This window comes from Lutjanus erythropterus, chromosome 11, assembly GCF_056507025.1.
Source record: "Lutjanus erythropterus isolate fLutEry1 chromosome 11, fLutEry1.hap2, whole genome shotgun sequence".
Classification (NCBI taxonomy): Eukaryota; Metazoa; Chordata; class Actinopteri; order Lutjaniformes; family Lutjanidae; genus Lutjanus; species Lutjanus erythropterus.
In genome coordinates this window covers 19,193,612-19,212,596 of record NC_139327.1, presented here as the reverse complement: position 1 = coordinate 19,212,596, position 18,985 = coordinate 19,193,612, and the positions used below count along the sequence as shown (strand labels likewise).

Genomic DNA, 18,985 nt, shown 5'->3' with positions numbered 1-18,985 from the left:
TGGCCTGTGTGATTTGTTCATTTGTGGTTTGACTCATTGAATGCATCGTGGGTTTGCCAGGATGCAGGAGGTGACACATATTTAGTGATTGTTTAGTACCAGTTTCCACCATTAGAAGAATACACAAACCTTTTTAAAGTATAAGGCTGTTTTAGCTGCAATGTTCAATTTATGTAGGCTGATCATCTCAAACTGGGCTACTAGTAAATCAAGGACTCAAGTCTCAGTCCCAATATGCACCAATGCCTCCCCATGTTTGTTGTGTTGGCAACAGACATAGAAAAAAAACTTAAGACCTATGTTTTTATTTTATTTTACTTAGCTTTATAAGAACACTATTCCTTCAGATAGTTTTCTTTTTTTCTAAAGTCTAATAAATTTTATTTCAGTTAAAGGCATAATAATAATTTTCTACAGAGCCCCTGCCCTCTGCCTGTATTTCTCATATGTGCGTGTATTTTTACTGTGCTTGGGACATTTTACCAACCTAAATATTGATATTTGACGTCCTGGCAATGAGACTCAATAACAAACTATCTTTCTGGTGCTTTTATGAACAGCTCAGACAAATCCTACTGATTCTACCTATAACTAAAATGTTATGTCTGTGCTGAGAAGACAAAAGGTCGTCCTCAAACTGCAAGTACCATAATAGTCTTGCACTAACATGACTAAACAAAAGCCAAATTCAACATATGTCATCACTGGTCCTACTCTTAGATGGAAGCTTTAAGAAAGATGGTGTATCCCATCTATGTGCAGATATCACTGTGAAGTTCTATGAAACACAGCAGTGGTAATTCCTCTACACAGCATCGTGTCATGTGGCCACTGCTGCCTAAACCCATTCCTGAGAGAATCTGCATGCTTTTCCCTACTGACACAGTACATTAAACATCCACGTCATGAGTTAGGCAAGGCAGACATTTATGTTTAAAAAAATAAGGACATGAAATCCCAACAATCTGAATTCCCCATTACAAGCTCAAGACTTTTCTTACTGAATTTTTACACACAACCTGGCATGAACATTTTCCATTAAACAGCTCTAAAACAGCAAGTTAGATTTGAGAAAGAGGAGGAGAAAAGTTGCTGTTGTGGTGTTTTATGTTCAAATTCAAGGTTGACATAGTGGTTTGAGGGCTCTTCATGAAGTTTTATTGTTTAAACATGTTAAAAGTCCACAAAACAGTTCATTAACGTGACGTTTACTCAAAAATACTGAAAATGATGCAGAATATGCATGTAAATACTGTTTCACAGGAAGTGTAGCATAGATAAAAATCAATTCATCACAAACAATACAGCAATATTTAAAAATGATCTGGAAGTTTTTAAAATTAGAAAACTAAAAAAAAAAAAAAAAAAAAAAACTGATTTTAGGCCAGCAAAAAATGTTTTTGAAATTAGTATGTGCCCCCCTGATCATTCAGAAATTCTAGGTTTATCAGAGTCTTTGGCCTCTGGTTTTACATATGATCACCAACAGGGTATACTTTTCAGAATCAACCACACTAATCCAAAATTCAACCTGGTTCCCTGCCTGAAGGCTTAATTTTAGCCTGTTTGTAGGCTCGCAGTAACTTTTATCTTCATTTCTAAAACCTGATGTGGGCTAAGTCTTACTGATCTGCAGCTACGTCTATGAGAGGTTTGACCTAGTCTTTCTGAATGCCCCATTGTAATCTGGGATTATACAGTATGTAATCCATGTCTGCAGGGCTGTCTCAGAAGAAACAAGCTTCTCCACATCACAGTCCTACCCATTTAATGTAGAGTGCAAGTGAAGGTTACACTGCACATTAAACAGGGTGAGAATCTGTGCAAGTCACAAAGTAAGTTCAGCGTTGTGGTATCACACCTTTCATTTCAACTCGGGGACACTGTTGGGTCATTTTCATACTGCATGTTCATTTCTTCATCTTGAGGTCTGCTTCTATGGCACAACGGCGCCCTCTGGTGCCACCATCCTAAAGCCAAAGACAGGATGAAACAGCTGATTTAATATGTGACTGAACTGATGCTTGTGTTTCACTTATAAAACATGTATTGTATAATAATCGTTTGAATTCAACTCTACGTGAATGATCTTTTTCTTTGTTACAACACATTCTGTTTGTTTCAGGGGAAAAAAAGACAAGAAAGAAAGGGAAAGTACTTACAAAAAGAGAAAGGAGGAAGGCAGGAGAGGACATGGAGACAGTGTCCTGTAAGAAGAAAATGACATATATCAGAGCTGCGACTCAAAATTGCATTGGAAGTCTAAAGGGGAAGCAAAATAATGCCAAGAAAGACAAAACACAAGGAAAGGCTGAAATGAAAACACAGAACACATTTCTACATATGACGTTATTGAACATGTGGCCATTTTGAATGTTTTCTATTTACTTCTTCGCTGCACTGCAATCGCACTACTTATCCACTTTAGATATTTTTAAGGAACATGCCAGCAACTTTAGCTGATTAACTACATACAACAAATACTGCAGACACACCGTATATTTTTGTCAACCATTTTTCAAAGCATAACAGGAAGTTTTACAAACATCTCCAATGTCTAGTAAACTACTGGTTTCAGTTAATAACAACAATCTGCGCATCAAGTAGTTTGTCATTAAAATATTTATGAGTCTGCTGTCACTATTTCACCTGCCAACAAAGTGATTAAGTAACAAAGGAACAAACATTAACAAAACAGCAACTCAAAAACACTAGCTGACTAACTGGAAAAGTATTCTTTATTTCACCAAGGTGTTTTGGTGCGGGGCCTTCGTCAGGGCCTGATAATGTGCAAACTGTAATTTCAAAAAGTTGTGATGCTGTGTGAAACGTAAATAAAAACAGGATACAATGGCATGCTAATATTGTTCAACCTATATTCAACTGAATACAGTACAAAGACAAGATATCTAACACTTAAACTGGTTAACTTTATTGTTTTTTGCAAGAATTTCATGGCTCCAACGTGTTCCAAAAAAAATGAGACAAGGGCAGGTTTTGCATTATAATACACCATCTTTTCTTTTAACAACACTCAGGAAGTGTTTGGGAAATGAAGACACCAAATTTTGAAAGTAAAATTCTTTCTCATTCTTGCTTAATTGTCTTGTTGTTGCAGGTTTTGCTTCAAAATGCGCCACACATTTTCAATGGGAGGCAGGTGTAGTACCTGAACTCTAACACATGCAGAATGTGTCTGCCATTGTCTTGCTGAAATAAACAGGGACGTCTCTTAAAAAGACCTCATCTAAGTAGCAGCAAATATTGCTTCTAAACTTGTACATACCTTTCAGCATTAATGGAGTCTTAACAGATGTGAGTTACCCATGAGGGGCACTAACACAGCCCCTACGACCACAGATGCAGTTTTTTTTTTTTTACTTAGTGCTGTTAACAATCTGGATGGTCCTTTTCCGCTTTAGCCTGTAGGTCACGATGTCCATAATTTTAGAAAACAATCAGAAGAGTGGACTCATCAGACCACAGCACACTTTTCCACTTTGCATCAGTTCATCTCAGATGAGCCTGGACCTCAGAGAAGTCAGCAGCATTTCTAAATGTTCCTGATATATGGCTTTCACTTTGTGTGGTAGAGTCTTAACTAGTCTTAACTACAGCAACAAACAACAGTTTTCCAGTGTGGTCCAGAGCTCATGTAGTATCCTTTATACAATCATGTGGGGGTTTAATGCAGTTTTTAATGCAGTGCTGCCTGAGGGGTCAAAGGTCACAGGTATTTAATGTTGGTCTCTGGTCTTGCCCCTTACATGCAGAGATTTCTGTGGATTCACTGAATCTTTTAATGATATTGTGGACTGTAGATTATGAAATCCCTAAATTCCTTGTATTTGTGTGTTGGCAACTGTTGTTCTTAAACCTGTTTGAACAGTCTGAACTTTCTATCTTGTCTTTGTATTGTATTCAACTAAATACAAATCAAACAGTATTTGTAAACCACTGCATTCTGGTTTTATTTATGTTTTACACAATGTACTAACTTTTTTGGAATTAGGGATTGTAGCTGTAATGTGGGGACAGGGTTTCTGTATATATTTAGTACAAATCTACAACATCGACATTAGTATTTTCTTCACATTATCATGCAAAATAACACATCTTAGACTGAAAAAATAATATTACTTGTGATTTAACAGATCAATTATCTATCTGAAAAAATAATATAAAACAATAGCTCTCTTGAAGGTAGAATGTCAATGTAAAAACTTTCTGTATGCTTTGGTAAACAGTTGTCAGTAATGCTCTTTACATTATTGTGTTATTACATTATTGCCTACCATTTTCCAAAGCATAACATATATAAAATATTATTGCTTTGCTTTCCAGTCAACCATTGGTGTGTTTGAAATACACACAGTAATCACCACAGTGAACAATGTATTGTCTCTATTTTTTCAGCATTATCTTTGTAAAGTAATGCATCCAAAGATAATCCACCAAAAGTACGGCATGCACTAACTGATGTCTGAAAAGTCAGAATCATATGATGAACAATAAACAAATATGGACAATGTGAAAAAGATAATTTGGTGGATTCTTGGTTAAAAAAAGCTGACTTCTGACAAACAGATTTTCACTGTGATAGACTACAAAAATGTTTTGAGTCTCTAAAAGTTGATTTTGATAGCAAACAGAACCAATGGCTGAATATCTGATGATATCTGAAATGATATCACTGTAAAATCGAATGTCATGCTTTGGAAAATGGCAGGCGGATCTACTTTAGCATCACTTCTTCTACCTTTAAGTCAGCCTGTTGTCTCACCCTTGTCTCTTCTTCTGTACTCTCTGCTTTTGTCAAAATTCTAGTGAAGCACCTTGTCAGTCGAGTCCTGTTTGCGTGTGCTCTCACGGCCCCTCAGGCTCTTGGCGCTGATACCAGACTCTGATGTCTCCATGATGAGCTGGGTGGCCAGAAACTGCTGGATCTGCTCCAGGACGTCGCGTTGCATCTCCACAGCCATGTGGTACACGTCGTGATCCAGGCTGTTGTACATAACTGCATTCTGAAACATCAGCATGATGTCCCTCTGGAACTCGGCAGTGGTCCGTATCAAACCGGTCTCAATGTTCTTTTTTATGGTGGCCAGGTCCATGGGCCTGCAGGAGAGAAAAGCAAAGGGAAAAAGGCAGTCAATCTGATGAGGTTTTCTGACTGGTGAAGGTCAATAATCCAAAGTCATCCAGCTAAAACAAGGTTGCTTTTTTTAGAGTCTGAAAAGTTGATATCAATATGACAAGCAACCGCTATAAAAACTATTAGTGAAATGAAAATAGCCATAAAAAAAATTACTCCCACAAACTTATCTTGTACTTACCTGTGCACAATACTGTGGTACCCAGGTGCAATTTCATCTGTTACTGGCTGCAGGAAGACATTTGCATACCTACAAAAGGTTCATACAATTGACATGTTTCAATAAAGACAAAGGATTTCAAAATTGGGTGGTCTGGCTGCGTTTGGACAAATACTTCAGCTCAGTCAAGTCAGTTATATCTAGAACTGTTGATGATACTGCGTAATAAGTGCGTGTGTTAAAACAATCTACCTGTAGCCTATGTCACACCACTAACAGAATTATATATGCATCGCTTATGCACTTTTGTACTGTTTGCTCTATATCCACCATCAAAATAATACAATGAGAACTGATTTTACTCTTTCACGGCACGATGTAGGACTATTAAAATTATAATAACATGGCCAATTGTTTTGTAATTGTCCATAGAATTGTGAGTGAGTATTTTATTTGTTTCTCAGGGATATTAGGATCTAGAATATGTCTGTTATTGCGTGTGAAACCAGTGGAATAGGAAGGTTTGACTAACTGCTAGCAGTCATTTTGAAAAATGGCTGCAGCACCCACCAGGGGGGAACTTCTGATGGCCCAATATCCAGATTTGTTTCTGATGTACCTTTTAACACATCTTGGTACTTTTATCACAAAATCAACACTTGTCATGAAATATTGAGCTATGCTGCCCCACTATATATAACAATGCCTTTCAACAGTCATTTAAGGTGCGCTGCCCACATGTATTAGGGTAAATGGCCACGCTGTAACCATGGTAACAACGACTGCTTGACAGAGTAACACAAACTCATTGTTTAATCTTTAACATTAACTAAGTTGGGCTCAGATATAAAAAACAGAATTTCTGTCGGGTTGGGGTTGAGCTTTGTTACTACTCTCTTATATCTGGGTTTGGTCTAAGGATGGGAAGGTATCTGTATTTGTGCTGAACCATTCACTACAGGACATTCAGATCAGTATACAACCTACTCAGTTTGGTAAGCCATGTGACCCAAACTGTCCAAACCATCTATTTACACCTACTGCTCACACACGTGAAACAGAAATTTTAGAGCGTGCCTTTTACCTGGAATGTTTTGGCAGTGCACAGTTGTGTAATGTGTATTACCTGTAGCTTACTGGTTGTCTTAGCCCATTTAGTCAAGCTCATGTTTTGACACTGCTCCCAGTTAGTTACAGTGAAAATGGACAAAGATTAGTGTCAAACTGTGTGCTGACATTGTCAAACTGAAGTCAGCTTTGTCTGTGGAAACACTTCAGACATACCATCTACAACAGCATTGTGTGTGGAAGGTGAGTTCTTCTCCCCACAGCATTCAGACAGCCTCTCACTGCACATTCAGACCAAAGCCATAACCAATACTATATGATCATTTATCTCTGTGGATATGAGACCACACTCCGTCAAAAGAATACAAGATTTAAGGATGTGGGCAAAAAGCTTACGCACTGCTACAATGTGCCTTCACATGTGCATGTTACTCTTATAATGAGCACAAGTTGTTCAACAATTATTACCAGGTCAAAGTTCTATGGTGGAGTATTACTGACATTTGTTACTTATTTTTTCTTATTGCCAACATGCCTGTATTTGAGTCTTACAGTAAGAATTATGGACGACAGTGATGTTGAATGTTTTTTTTTTCAAAATTATTGACGCATATGTTTTTTGTGTTTTTTTGCACATTTTCTTTCCCTGCTGTAGCAAAAACATACCAAACTGTGACCCTAAAATCGACATGCATACCAAACCGTGAGTTTTTTGTACCATTCCATCCCTAGTTTATGTAGAAACATGCAGCCTGTGCTGCACCTTATAATACATCAGTCTGCGCATCAGGGGCTAGTTTAACTACTAAGTCATATTCCGACCTGTGATTGGCTGCTGCACGCCACACCAGCATGATGGCTTTCTTCCAGATCTTGTGAGCCTGTAGAGCTTCCAGGTCCTCGCTGCACACAGAACTGCATGGTAATGGAATATAAGAAGGAAGACAGTAGAAACATAAAGGTCATTAGGAAAGAAATATCAAGAAAACCCTGATCTGGAACTTTACCACCATCTTTCACAAATGACAGTTTTTTGCTTGCTGCGTGTGCCTGAATGTGTCTCACTCACAACTGTGATGAGGCCGGGCTGCTGGGGATGGAGTCTGCGGTCGTGTGGAGCTGCAGAGATGAGGACGCCGTGTGGAGGCTGTATCCATCCTCACTCTCGCTGGCTGCAGGTTCGAGCTCCGTCTCCCCTTCTGGCTCTGACAAGAATCCCTCCACCCCGTCACCATCTTCCTCTCCGCCCGCTTCGGGCCCGTTGACTTCATTGTGCACTTTCATCCCTGAGGCATTCTGACCTCGCCCCACACTTATACCATCCTCTGCCTTCATCTCCTGTAAAGATGGAGAAAGATGCAGAGAGATTCACATGGAGCGGAGAGTGCAGGTAAACTGTGGAGCTACACACTTTGCATTTCAGAACAGCATTTACAAGTTCGCTCTGTCCTCGATGGGTGCTATACCTTGGGATGCCTTTCTGTCAGTGGGCTATCTTCTAATACTGAGTCTGCCAAGATAGTAAAGATGAATAATAAGAAGGAAATGGTTATGTAAAATGCATAGTTGCATGCAAACTGCATCTTATGAAGCAAGTGTATACTAGTATTCATTCATGGGTGTGCATACCTCCACGGGGTTTATCAGGTCTTTGCTGTGCCCACTTCTCACTCTCACATTTTATGGTGACATCCAGTGAATTTTGGCTTTTCTGGTGCACCATCTCTCCAGTCTCTCTAATTGCCTCAGGCTGTGGAGGTGCTCCACTGTGGCAGTGCTCCAAACTGTTTGAGTTGCATGAGGATGAGGAGGTAGGAGGGAGGCCCCTCAGTCCCAGGGGGAACGCTGCAAGACAGTTATCCTGACTGTTGCACAGAGAGGAGAGTGAAGCTGAAGCCCCTCCTTGAACTTCTAACATGTCTGTCTTCCCTTCCAGGCCACCGTGAATAGACGATGACTGCAGTGGGACGCCTGTGGTCACTGCAGGGTGAGACTCGTGGGGTTGGAAAGGCCCAGCCTCCCAGGCACTGGACAGAGCATGGCCGTTCTCCTCACAAAGTGACAGAGCAGCTTCCACTGCAGCTGCATCCAAAGCCTCTGCAGTCTCATCTGCCTGTAGAAGAAAAGATATGGCTCCACATTTTAACACGATGTAGTGGAGTTTTTTTCAGTCCATCATGTGAGTAAAGCATTGTCATAACTCACTAGGTTAACAACCAACATGAAAAGAACATTTTAAAAGAACTTAAAGGGACCATTCATTCTAAAAATAAAAATATATATTTTTCATCTTGCCTGTTGTGCTATTTGTCTGTATAGATTCTTTTATTGTGACATGCAGAATTTTGGAGATATCAACTATCTGAATTCTCTCCAATATAATGGAACTAAATGGCACTCAGCTTATGGTGCTTCAAGTGCCAAAATTATACATTTGAAAATCTCAACAGCAATGTATCTTACAGAAATAGCTTCCATTAATGGCGTCTTCCTCAGCTGAGCTGTAAACTATTGTTTTGTGGATTACAGATGTGCAGAAAAAAATATAACTAGTTTGAAAAGAGACCTAAATATACACTGTCCCTAAGTGTCTGCCAAGGTAAATTGTAAGTTGATTGATTTGATAGCATGTATGTTAATTCCCTTTTAGGACTAAATGTAATAGAATGTTCTTACAGCAAATATCTACCTCTATCTCTTCTAGCTTCTACATCTTCTAATACATTGTGAATAACTTCTTACAACTTATAAATGCACACTAACTAATTTGACGACGATTGAACATAATTCACTATTCATTTTAACTCAATGTAAAGTGAATGAATGATGATCCCAGATAAATCTCATCATAACAATGTAGTTTACAGATTTTCACTGCTGATTTATTAAAACAGTCACTTCAACTACATAAAATATGAAGCCACATTTAGCAGAAGGCCTCAGTAATAAAAAGTCTGTTTTGTCAGGTAATAAACATCAGTGTCTGATAACCAATAGTGACGTATCAATAATGACTTATGTATTCATTTTTATGTGATATGAAAGAACATGTCAAGAACACACATTAGCAGCCTAGATGACTTAAAACAGTTGAAGGTATGCTTACTTATAATTGAAATTTTTATTGCTAGGAGAAATACCCTTCAATCCATACACTATTATGAAACTAAGCAACTAAGATGAAAACTAAATTAAACTATCTAGATGGACTAATCCCATCACAGGCCAGAGGAAATATTTGTAATTTTGATTTAGAGGTGAACTGTCCCTTTAAGTTTTCTTTAAAAACCTCAAGCTGGCATTATAGGTGTATTATAGGATCTATCAACAACTGATCTCAAGTACTGCAAAAATATGTAGAAATGTTCGTCTTTTTGCACCTTGTCCTCAATGATGGCGATAATGTCCCCCACTGTCTTCAGGTCCAGCTCATCTCCTATGTAAGACACAGTCACATCGTCCTCACTGAGCTCTGACACCTTATCTTCTGCAGAGAGGGGCTGACATCCAGGGGCTACAGCCGACACCATCACATCCATCTCTGCACAAAGACAACAACTGACTCTCAACTATGATTTTCTCCATATACAATATTAAACTAGCAGTAGCAGCACTAAGCAGGTAGTAAAAGCACTCATTTTCTATTCCTGCACAGTTCAAGCTTCATCACTAGTTTGTGGCTAAAATTTAACCACAATGAATCTTAAATCTTGTTTGCTGCCTTAACCTTTAACAGTTGTAGCCATTATATTAGGCCTTTGAAATTGCAAACAAAGTGAGAGTCTGAAATTCTCTCGCTACAAAGCAGGTGACATTGAGGATGTGAAGAGGTTTAGTCTGTGGATTGATTGCTGAGTGGTTTGGATACAGGTCAAAGTGGACGGACCTGTACTCGCTGAGGCAGTGGAGTCAACAGGAACAGGAGTGGCAGCAGAGAGAGGAGCGCTGGAGGTGCTGGAGGCGCTGGAGTCTGCACTGACCATGAAACCTAACGGGGTGGAAAACTGGCTTGGACCCGCCTCCAAGAGACGAGACAACATCGGGGCACCTGCAATGCAAGAATTCATACATATTAACACAGAGAGTGCAGGCAAAGCAGCTGAGGCTTTCACCTAGCAAGTGAACGAGCAAAAAAACTTAAAATGAAGAGTATACACTGTGATTCAATATTGTAAAAATATAAAACATGAAATATTCCAGTGGGTTGAATATATTTGATCAGTCATGAAAACTATCTGCACCTGTTGCCTGAGAGAGAGGTTGATTAGACGGAGGCAGCTGCAAGTCATGTGCTCCTGTCACAGTGGACAAGTCACCGTCACCAATCTGGAATATAAATGTATAAATGAAATAAATAAATATATAAAATAATAAAATGCACATCATATATTATAATGCATTGGTCGTACTTTTTCTACTCCTTGATTATAATCCGATTACAATGTTGTTCACTTTCAATTCCCAATTTCCTTTTCATACTTACCATATACAACTTATTAAAGTCAGCTACTGAGTTTGGCATCAGCTTTTCAGCAAACCTTAAAAATATTCAACGTCTTTCACACATTCTTGGTGTTGTACATCATTCAAACCTGACATGATTCAAACATGATTCACAAATATTAATCCATTATGTCAAAGGAAATTCTATATGTATACTACATATATCATGAATATATTTTAGTACATACCCTACAGGCAACACTCCACGTTACAGTAGAAATTGTATGAATGTGGGGAGATTTACTAAAGGATAAATCTATTTTGACATTCTGGGATTTTACAATAGCACAGTGGACAACAGATGGAAATGAAAAAAAAAACATGTGAAACAAGCCAGACAATTCCAAGAGATAACTGTCCAGCAACTACTCAAGAAGAACTTTGGTCAGGGACTGACTGAATGACAGTTCCTAACCACACAAAACAGGAACAATTCATGACACATGACAAAAGGCTTGGAGATTAAAAACAAGTACATGACAGCAAACTAGAAGCAAGCCACAGCCTGAGAAAGAAGCAAAACATTTAGTGGGGCACTGAAAAAAAATCAATTACAGCCTTAAATTCATAAAACAAATGCAAAACATATTTAGTGATATGTTAACTGTTAATGACATATTTTTATTTCTTCAAGTCAACTTATTTCAAGAAAACAAGTCAAAATGATTTCTTGACTGAACATACGGTTTCTGTGATACAGCCTCTTAAGATTTTAAGAGTAGAAAGAACAACTTCTGTGTCCAAAAAAAGGAAACTTGTTAAGTATAGGCTTCAGAGTGCATGTGACCACAGATAGATGTAAAAACAGTACAACAACCATTCATATTCAGAAAACTGCAGTGGCCTAAAGCCATTGAATGACCTTGTGTAACACAGCCTAGGACAACAACTGAACCCCATTCCAAATAAAGGCGAATTAACTCTTGTACACACATGCACCTCATCTAACTTTATAAAGCTTGAGCAAATCTACTAAGAGAAAATTGTAACACTGAAACGTCCTGAAGTAAATACTTCCTAAATGCACAGTATATCTACAAATGATGAGATGAAGATGGGACAGCAGACTTGAACTAATTCATTACAGAGCATGGCACTTTTGGCATAAAGCAGTAAGTCCCCTCCACATACCAGCCTGGAATTTGTGGCCAAGATGCTGCCTTTCTTCAGTAACTCTGACAGGAGTGGAGACGGTGGTGGTGTGGCTTTCTGGCCCAGGAGCTTCTTTTGGGTGGGGTCATCCAGAAGTGATCCGTGGCTCAGGTCATCGTTGCCAGGTCCAGAAGACTCGGGAATTGTCATTAATCTGACAGATGCTGAAGCCTAGAGACAGAGAGAGGGGAATGTGAAGTCGAATGCTTTCAATGATCAGTCAGTTATCAACTCTTTCTCTAGTGTCACTCATGTCTTTCTGGGAATGTTTAGGAGAATTAGACACCTTTTCAGAAGATAAGATAATGAAGTCATAATGAGGCACAGGGTAAGTTCAGTCAGAAAGACTATCTTTATGCCCTTTTCATTCACAACTCTCTCTCTTACTCTCTTGCCTGCTTATTTTCAATCAGCAGATTATGTGTGTTTACTATTCAGTTAACCAACCAGATTTAGCTGCTATCTCTATCAGCTAATCATGTCGTTGCCGTCAAACTTTAAAACCTGTTCTCCTTTCTGCTGTTGTCAGTTGTCACTTCAGTGCAGAATCGTTGCAACCCTCCTCCACCCCATTCACCTCCAGTTCTTCATATCCAGGGCCCAAGCTGAGCTCATCAGAAGTCCATTTCTCATCACATCCTGATCTTCAGTCATCCCTTCACCACCACCAGTGTCTAGACTCCATCGGGGGGGTTTCATCACTATGGCATCACTATGGGGTCTAATTGCCAAAGACTTCCTACATCTGTCATCCAGATTGTGCACATGTGAATTAAATATATTCGTACACTCAGAGTGTAGTCTCTGCTGATTAAATTATAATTATCTTCACCAGGCATAACCTGATCTAACCTCACATAGTACGGGACCAAACTACCTGTTATTTTTTGTGTACATTTATGACTGTACTCCCAGGGACCTCTCATGGTTATGGTGATTCACATTTTTTTTAAAACCTTGAAAAGCCTATTTTATTGACTGCTCTGTTTTATACCAACTGCTGACTCCTCACTCTTCTTAACAGGAAGTGAGGCAAGTCATCAACAACTGCTTTGGCCTCAGTGTTAAAGGTCACTAGTAAACAAATGAGAGATGCAAACTTGGACAGTGACTTACATTCTTTGCTGATGCAAGATCCAGAGTCAAGCACTCGAGAGGGTCACCTGGTGAGAACTCCGGGCTTGGGGAGCCACAGCCTGAGGGTGAATGCATGGTGATGCCAGGTACTCGCTTAGGTGTGTTCTTTGCTGCCTGTCTGGCTGGAAGAGGGAGGAGAAGCACAAAGAGGGCTGTCTTATCAGTCACACAAAAGCTGACGTTCAACTTTTTTATTTTATTTATTTATTTTTTTAAACAAGAAAAGGGTGCCTTCATTATCCCACTTTTAGCCATGCTAGCAGCGTGACTCTGCAAGAATAGTCTATTGGTCGCCAACTTGCGCGAAATATCTGGACAACTATTGGACAGATTGCTATGAAATTTTGTACAAATATTCCCGGTCCCCAGAAGATGAATCCTACTGACTTTCATGATCCCCAAACTTTACAGCACCACCAACAGGACACATTTTGCTTCATGACATAATATCTCTAAAACAGCTTACCAAATCAGACTTTTCAATCAATTGCCCCTGCGAAGAGCTTGCTACCTGAGGTAAGGTCAATGAATACTGACAGTTTACAAGTTAGCATGTTACACTAAACTACAGCATGTTCCTACGCTGATTATAAGCATGTTAAACTGGCTGCACAACATCCACTGCTTCATTTATCAGTCTTATTATTATTATTATTGATGGCAATAATGGTAGTGGTGTCAGTGTTATTTATATCTCCATTACTGCTATTGCTATTATTACAGTCAATATGATTTTTGTCCTCTCTCTGGTAAGTACAATCCATATTTGTCCTGCTGACAAAAATAAAACTGTAACTTTGACAATCACTGCATCTCTGTAACCCTCTGTTTTGTTTCTCCTCCCTTTTCTCTCTTGCCCCCTTCGTCTCTCTCCTCTTGTCTGGGTCACCTGTTCTCTTCCAGTTCCACATGGTGGAGATGGAAGTCGTACGGCTGTTCCCACTGGTGGTTTCAGCATTCTCCTGGATCCAAACACCTCTACATATATTTATATTTATTATATTTAATGTGAGAACATTGATTATTGGTAAGGCTGAAAAATTAAATACACCAAGGCTAAGACTTCAGACTGAGCCAAAACTAATTTAAACATCCCTTTTGACTGATTTTATTTAAGAGATACTCTCAAAATGAGTGCTCAGTTCCAAAGAATACAAAATATCTCACGAGATTTTTTTCCTGTGCATGTTGTTTTATCAACACTACGGTGCAATAGTAAAGCTACACAACGGCTAAGCTATACAATATTATCAATTAATCTGCCACCTCTAAAGCTGTTACACCTTCAGCTGAGGTTGAATAATGGTTCATGTCTACAGCAAAGGCGCCAAGAGATGTAGACAGAACAGATAAGGATCTTTCAATTTAACAATTTCACTTAATCCTTGTTGTTTTCCAGTAACAAGCCACTATTTATATTATTATATTGATGACTTCCTCCAAGATACCACTTAAAAGTGAATGAGGTACCCTGATAAGCAGCGTCTGTGTTTTTTCTTCTCAATTCTGCTTCCTCCTCTTCCAGTTTCTTCTTCCTGACAGACACAGACAAGATAATTTATTACAGTCTTGTGTCTACATTTACAGACAGAAAAAGAGATTTATTATATAATTTTATTAACGGGTCAGATAGAAAGTTTGCTGCTTCTTACTGCATGATTTCTTCCCATAACTCCTCGAGTTTGGAGTCTAGATGTCCTGCTTGAATCAGTTCAGCCTCTCTCTTTAGCTTCCTATGAAAACAGCACCACAACAACCAATCTCATCCACGCCGTTTATGATGCATCGGCTTTGTTTTGTTCATGCCGTTCAAAGCAGTGCTTGTGTACCTGTGCTTCTCCTGTGTTTCTTTGATCAACTTTTTTAGTTCATCAATCCTGTCAGCTGTCAGCCTGCGTACTATCACATCCTCCACCGTCTCCACCACTTCACCTTTCTCACCACGTTTCCGCCTGAAGGCAACAAATGCATTATTAGTATAAGACATTGTTTTCTGGCGCACACTGTCAGAGTATGTGTCAAACAGTATAAAAGTTGTGTAATCTATTTTAGCTTTGCCAGTCTACAAAAGCATGCCCGAGGTAAAAGTCACTTATGCGCTCACTTTGGGGCCTCTGTGGTTTCCAGGAGCTCGGAGTACTTGGAGGCACAGTGCTGTGAAGAGCCAAAGGAGAGTCAAGAACAGCTTTGTGACAAGACAAGATGTAATGTGGCAAACCTGCTGCAGACATCATAAATTTTGTCTTTGTGTTCAGCAGTAGAGAGTTAGGATTTTGTCAAACCTTTTGAGAGAACCAGTCAGGTGGTCGCCCAGATTCTGCAAATGGTTTGATGGCTCGACTGACAGACACCCTGTTGAGATGAAGACAACCATAAAAGACTTGGAAATCTCTGAAACAGCAAACTATTTCTGCCTTGGATTGTTATAGTCTTAGACCTTTTTTCTCATTAGTCAAAATTTTTCTAAATCTTTTGTTTATTTGTTTGCTATTGTTATTTTTTGGAAGTCTTGTAAGTGTAAATTCATGCAAAATATATGCAAAATTGAAGCTAGTATGCACTGGGTAACATCATGTGTGCTAGTCCATCACAGGAGTAATACAGACAGACAACTGCATGCCTTCCCAAAGTTAATTCATCTAAACAGTATTATGACAAAGTACTATAGTCCTGCAGAGATGCCTTGGTCTACAAATCTTTGTACTCCAGGTGTAAGAAAACATGTTTGTTTGGTCCACACCGCAACAAATGTCATATCTTCATGATTTTAACTTTTTTTTCAGTAAAAATGAAAATCATGGATCATACTGCAATATGTGATGATTTTTTCACATCATACTTCCCTAGGTCAAGATAATTGACTGCATATGACTATTAGAGCTGCAACAATTAGTTGATTAATCAGTTAGTTGATTGAAAGAAAATTAGTGGCAACTAATCTGATAACTGTTTCAGTCATTTTTCAAGAAAAAAAATGCTGGTTCCAGTTTCTTAAATGTAAGGATTTGCCATTTATGACAGTAAATGAAGAGTCTTTGGGTTTCTGACTGTTGGTTGGACAAAAGAAGCAATCTGAAGACATCATTTTGGACTCCAAGGAATTGTAAGAAGAAAATTATAGACTAAAACATGTCAAGTCTGAGACAGTGGGCCCACCTCAGACAAAACTTGGAAAAAGCCACAACCCTACTTAGAATACTTACCTAGTTTCACTCAATTTCTGGATACCTATGAAATCATGATTATGTTATTTGATCCAATAGAAAATCATCAATTGAGCCAAAACAGCCTAATATTTTAATGTTTTTATTTTAATATTTTTAAAATATTTAACATTTAACATTTTTAATAGTTTGACATAACTAAGGTATTTATTAGTTTCTGATACTGGGAAAGTAAAAGAAACTTTCCCATACTATTGTATCTCGGGATTCTCTTTAACCGAATCACACACATTTTGGACATTCTACATGACATCCTGATGAGTAAATAATAGAATAATGTAATATTTTTCAGTTCCATTCATTGAGCCTCCCCTGAAACTGTTTGGACCCCTCTAGGAAGGCCCATCACCCACTTTGAAAACCTTGACCAATTGATCATGGTCAAATTAATCGATGCTGAAAATAATAACTGGTCGCAGGAGTAATGACTATATCATAAACCTATGACATACACATTTCTGCACACAACAAAGAATCACTGGTACCAAATGGCAAAAAATAGAGCAGTAGTACCAGTTCTGGTCTCCACTCTTCATGACAGATGTGGCCAAACACAGCTTCTCCCTCACTGACCATGGCTCTGTTGGTCCAATGACAAGCAGCTTGTGTTCTGCAGATGTGAAGGGGGGTTGACAAAACATGATACATGCTTTATATTGTTTATCAAAGCCTATATGTCATGCATGCTCAACTGACTGCCTGCTGCAGCTCAGGCCTGGTACCGACAGAATTGGTAATCTCTTGAGCTTGGCTTCATTTTTTTCTGCCACCTAAAGCTGCCCACCATGCCAACAGCAGTCCACTGTGGGCACAGACAGCAGTTGGTCACAAAAAGCACGTCGTTTATACAGTTGGTGGTAATCAGGAGCCACTGATAGAGTAAAGAGAGCTGTCAACCCGTGATGACAGCCATTAATCCTTGCAGACTCCCCTGCAGGGAGCGGAGGCTGCTATGCAGGAAGTTAGTACAGTGATAACATCAACAGTAACGTTACGACACAGACTCGCCGCTAACAGATAGCATGGCATGACATTTGCTTTGTACCGACGTTACTCACTTCCAACCCCGTTTGCCATCTTCCTGTCATCCCGACATCCCATACATCTTGGCAGAAAAAGAGCAATTAATAACACTGGCGAGATCCGGAAACGATCTACATGAAATGATGGACGTTAACATCAATGACTGTTTGTTAAAGACGTTGAAGCTTTAAAGATTTGTCTTTGGAGCTAGCACGCGGAATCACCGTTGTCCGTTAAAGTCTCGTGTGTCTTAACGTTAGCTATTGGTAACTTAAAGATTAAGCAGCTAGCTCGAATGCTATGTGTGGCTTTCCCTGTGAAGACTCGCAAAAAAAACGGTTTAATGTCGTGTTAACCTCAACAGAGTCAATGGTCTTCACTTACAGCCAGACGAGAAAAATTAGCTTACTGTGGTCACTAACGTTATTTATCATTTAAGCTAGCAGCGAAGGGTTCGTACACGCCCACCACAGTAATGATGGTACAGCCCTATAAGATGCTGTTGAATATTCTTAACTCGGCTAACTGTTAACTCGCTTTGTTTTAAGTTTTATACAACGATGCCCATTTTATCTGGCTGCAGAACAGCAACACAACAACAATAATCATAATACAGGTATAAATATTATAAATATTGAATAGATCAACAGACTTTTTTACCATTCTGGCTAAACGTAGGGAGGATATTTGATGCCACTCTTGTGGTTAAGCTAAAAAGAAGTGAGAAACCTTAACCAGTAACTACTTGTTTGCCAGACAATTCAGTTATAAGCACTATCTAACATTATTATATTTAGAGAACCTGTTATAAAGGCATAACTCAAAAATAACAAAACTATAGCCAATTACATGTCATCAGCACCTATATGGAAGACTTAAAATGCCAAATAAATAAAGAAATAAAGAGAGATAAAATAGACATTTTTAAATGTACTTCATTTTTTTGTAGGCATTTAGTAACAGCCACACAAGAAAATTTAGCATTAGTATTGTTATACATGTATAAATATTAGATTAGATTAAAAGGCTAAAATGTAGAGAGAATACTGAATGTCACTTTTGTGGTTAGGCTAAAATGGACTGGAAAAAACCTAACCAGTAACTATTTGTTTGCCAGACAATTAATTTACAGATATCTTATTATATATCATTATTTTGTGAGGAAAACCTGCTATATTATAAATAAATAATCACCAATAACATGTAGTCTACATTTATATGGAAGATTTAAAATGCCAAACAAGTCAAACAAAGAAATAAAGTGAGATACAATAGACATTTTTATTAAGGCATTTGCTGTGCAATAATTGAATTTAAAAAAGGTAATTAGCTTGATAATTTTAGCTAGCAGCAACACCACAGTAATGATGGTACAGCCTTGAATGCTGGGATCACCCTTTTCTTTTGGCTGTAAAACAACAACAAAAATAACAACAATAATAATGATACAAATATAAATATTAAACGGATTACCAGCCAGAAGATTAAAATGCACAAACAAACAAAGAAAAAGTGTGATGCAATTGACAGTATTGTATGTATTTGTGTGTGTGTGTGTGTGAG

At 38.5% G+C, this 18,985-nt stretch overlaps 1 protein-coding gene across 1 annotated transcript; it reads right to left on the bottom strand.

Annotated features, from left to right (window-relative positions):
* Positions 1 to 906: 906 nt before the first annotated feature.
* brd8a (bromodomain containing 8a) lies at positions 907 to 17,873 on the bottom strand. The gene is made up of 20 exons (XM_084731160.1): positions 17,458 to 17,873; positions 16,913 to 17,009; positions 15,458 to 15,527; positions 15,280 to 15,329; positions 15,005 to 15,127; positions 14,828 to 14,908; positions 14,646 to 14,710; positions 13,155 to 13,297; positions 12,018 to 12,209; positions 10,625 to 10,709; positions 10,270 to 10,431; positions 9,764 to 9,924; positions 8,013 to 8,496; positions 7,850 to 7,893; positions 7,453 to 7,721; positions 7,206 to 7,298; positions 5,337 to 5,405; positions 4,836 to 5,118; positions 2,163 to 2,207; positions 907 to 1,970 (listed from the first exon to the last, which is right to left on the bottom strand). Exons 1-20 carry the CDS (start codon positions 17,498 to 17,500, stop codon positions 1,911 to 1,913), a joined length of 2,619 nt encoding a protein of 872 aa, XP_084587286.1. The 5' UTR covers positions 17,501 to 17,873; the 3' UTR covers positions 907 to 1,910.
* Between the last annotated feature and the right edge of the window lie 1,112 nt (positions 17,874 to 18,985).